The sequence below is a fragment of the Cyprinodon variegatus genome, unplaced genomic scaffold (assembly GCF_000732505.1).
Source record: "Cyprinodon variegatus isolate N-32 unplaced genomic scaffold, C_variegatus-1.0 Scaffold705, whole genome shotgun sequence".
In the NCBI taxonomy this organism is placed as follows: domain Eukaryota; kingdom Metazoa; phylum Chordata; class Actinopteri; order Cyprinodontiformes; family Cyprinodontidae; genus Cyprinodon; species Cyprinodon variegatus.
In genome coordinates, this window is record NW_015151158.1 from 365,784 (window position 1) to 368,463 (window position 2,680).

The 2,680-nt window shown below is 38.1% G+C and overlaps 1 protein-coding gene across 1 annotated transcript in view; it reads left to right on the forward strand.

The window, feature by feature from the left end:
• Positions 1–1,046, forward strand: part of LOC107097537 (protein EFR3 homolog B-like) — a 20,763-nt gene extending 19,717 nt beyond the window's left edge. The window contains exons 18-20 of the mRNA XM_015394706.1: positions 183–320; positions 396–502; positions 587–1,046. Of these exons, the coding sequence (XP_015250192.1) occupies positions 183–320; positions 396–502; positions 587–721 (380 nt within the window). The 3' untranslated portion in view covers positions 722–1,046. The remainder of the gene's footprint in view (positions 1–182; positions 321–395; positions 503–586) is intronic.
• The last annotated feature ends 1,634 nt before the right edge of the window (positions 1,047–2,680 follow it).

Sequence of the window (2,680 nt, forward strand, 5' to 3'; positions counted from 1 at the left end):
TCACACAGTAGATCACATACAAGTTGCATATACTTGGAAGTGTGAACGGACACGCAAAAAAAATCCGATTTCACAAAAAAAAAATCGGAATTGAGCATTAAGGCCTGCAGTGTGAACGTAGCCTTAGAGAGTTGTAAAAAACTAACGGATGGACAGAAGGATTGCCTTTGCTTCTGTTTCAGATGAAGACCGTCTGTCCAGGAAGATCAGCATTGCAGACACCATCTCTCTCCAGATAGCCATCGACCATGAGTCCAGTTCTGAAGCTCAGAAACCTCAGACGGAGCAGATCACCTTTGAGACTCTGAAGAACACCATCGGTAAAACATCTCGTCATGACATGCATGTTGTTGTTTTCGGTTTGAATTTCTTAAAAAACGTCTTTTTCCTTTGAGATGATCGAGGACTGGTGGAGGAGGAGGATAGGAGGAGGAGGATGCAGGTGGTGGAGAGGTTTCAGACGGCTCCTTTTGAAGAAATCGCAGCTCTATGTGGATCCAGGGTGAGACTGAACTCCAGCCTCTGTCTCTGGATAAGGAAAGCTGTCAAACTGTCCCCCTGACAGACGTTTTGTCTTCATCCTCAGACCTCACTGCTTCAGTCCAAACTAGATCAGGTTTTTGACCTGATTGTTCGTCCTCCTCCGTCTCCGTCCGGGCAAACGTCCCGTCGATCAACGCCCATCTATGAGATGAAGTTTCCTGACCTCTGTGTTTATTAGGACGACCTGGAGAGCGACGGAGGGAGAGAGACGACTCCAGTGATGCTTTATGTTTAGGTTTAGTTGTTCAGTTTTTCATTTTATGTTGGATGCAAAGGAAAACATCAGCGTTCCATTTATTTATAATCTGAGTTGTTCTGATTTTGTTCTTAGTAAAATGACACCAATTTAATCTCTAACTGCCGAACTTTTAGATTTCAATGATAAAAAATTGGAGATCCTATTTTACATCAAACACTGCAGAATATAAGACTGTTTCATTTTCACTCTTTTCTTCAACTAGATTTTCTTTTATATTCCCTTAAAGGAAAAGTCTGAATTTAAACTTCTGAAAGTCCTTTAATTTATGAGATGATTCCATCCTGTTCAATAAATGATCAGTGTTTTTAATTAATGAATGTGCTTTACTGGAGGCATCCATGTTTGTTAATAATTTACTATTTATTACAGATTAAGGCTAAATTCATTAAATCACCACAAACGTATTAGTTTTAGGTATAAATAATCATCCATTGATTTTTCCTCATCTTTATGTCATAAGGTTGGGTTACATCTGTTATTGGCTTTTATCAGAAATGGTATTTAGTATGTAAGTTATGCAATTTTTTTTTTTTTTTTTTTTTACCAAACTGCTGTTATTGTTTTAGAAACGTATCCTTAGTATTTTACTTTGTTTCCTCTTCAGATGTTCTGAGAGTTCTCCCAGGTGTTCAAAGCTCATTCAAATATGAATTAAACAAATTTTTCCTTTTCCCAGATTTTTAACCACCTGTTTCATGTTTAATTACGACCCCAGTTTGTATTTATGATGTATTTTAAATCAATGAAAGATAAAAGCTGCAGTGGGACTGAAATCAGTTAGAATGTTAGACATAGATATATATGACCTTTTTTTGTTGATCAGACTTATCCACAGGGTGATAGGTTGGCACAAATCAAAAATCAGACTAGTTCGGGGGAAAACTCACGTGGGGAGCCAGAAAAAGACGAGGAAGTAGCACTGAGGAACAGATTGGGAGCAGGTGTGAACTGAGGAATCTAGAAGGGAGCTAGAGAAAAGAAGACCAACAACAGAGGGCAACCAAGAAATACCTAAGAACTCAAATACATCAAGAAAGCACCACAAAAATAGGAATTAAACCAATAAAACTAGAAAACTAGATTAAAGTGAAACTGAAAACTTCGGCAGAACCAAGATCGTGACAGTCACGTAGTAATATATATGCTAAATGCACCCGGAGTTTTCTCCAGATGCATTTATCATATATATTTCGGAGAAAACTCCAAGGTGTGACAGCGTTTGTGACAGCGAAGTGTTGGCTTCTCAAATTTAGAAACTCATGGGTTCAAATCCTCTAGAAATTGATCTTCTGTTTTTCCAACAACTAAAACAAAAAAACAAATCTGCCCGGAGTAAAGTCCAAAGTGTGACAGGTGTCTACATTTAAAACTGGGTAACGTGTGAAGATTTTATGCAATTCTGGGTTTCTAATCTAAGGTAGATCAGAGCTTTTAAAGAGAAAGATTCTTCATCTGCCTCGTAGCTCAGATGGAATAGATGCTGGTTTAGAGTTCAATGGATCCTGAGTTCAACTCCTGGTTCATCTCTGGAGTCTCATAGATTATAACACCTAGAGTCACTATACATGTTACATCTAGATTTATTGGTTTTCAAAGAGAGAAATGAAACCAAAAAGATAAATACGCTACGAGAAGAGTGGGACAAGGCCTGTGGTGTGATTGTTAAAGCATCGGCTCAGAAACTAGAAGCTGATGAGTTCAAATCCCTCAGAAGTTGATCTTCTGTTTTTCTAACGACTGTAGAAGAAGAAACAAAAAGATAAATGCGCCCCGAGAAAAGTCCATATGTCCACAAGTGTGGCATGGATGTTAAAACCTTGACTTTAAAACTAGAAGCTCATGGGTTCAAATCCCACTATTATCTTTTTCCAAGAACTG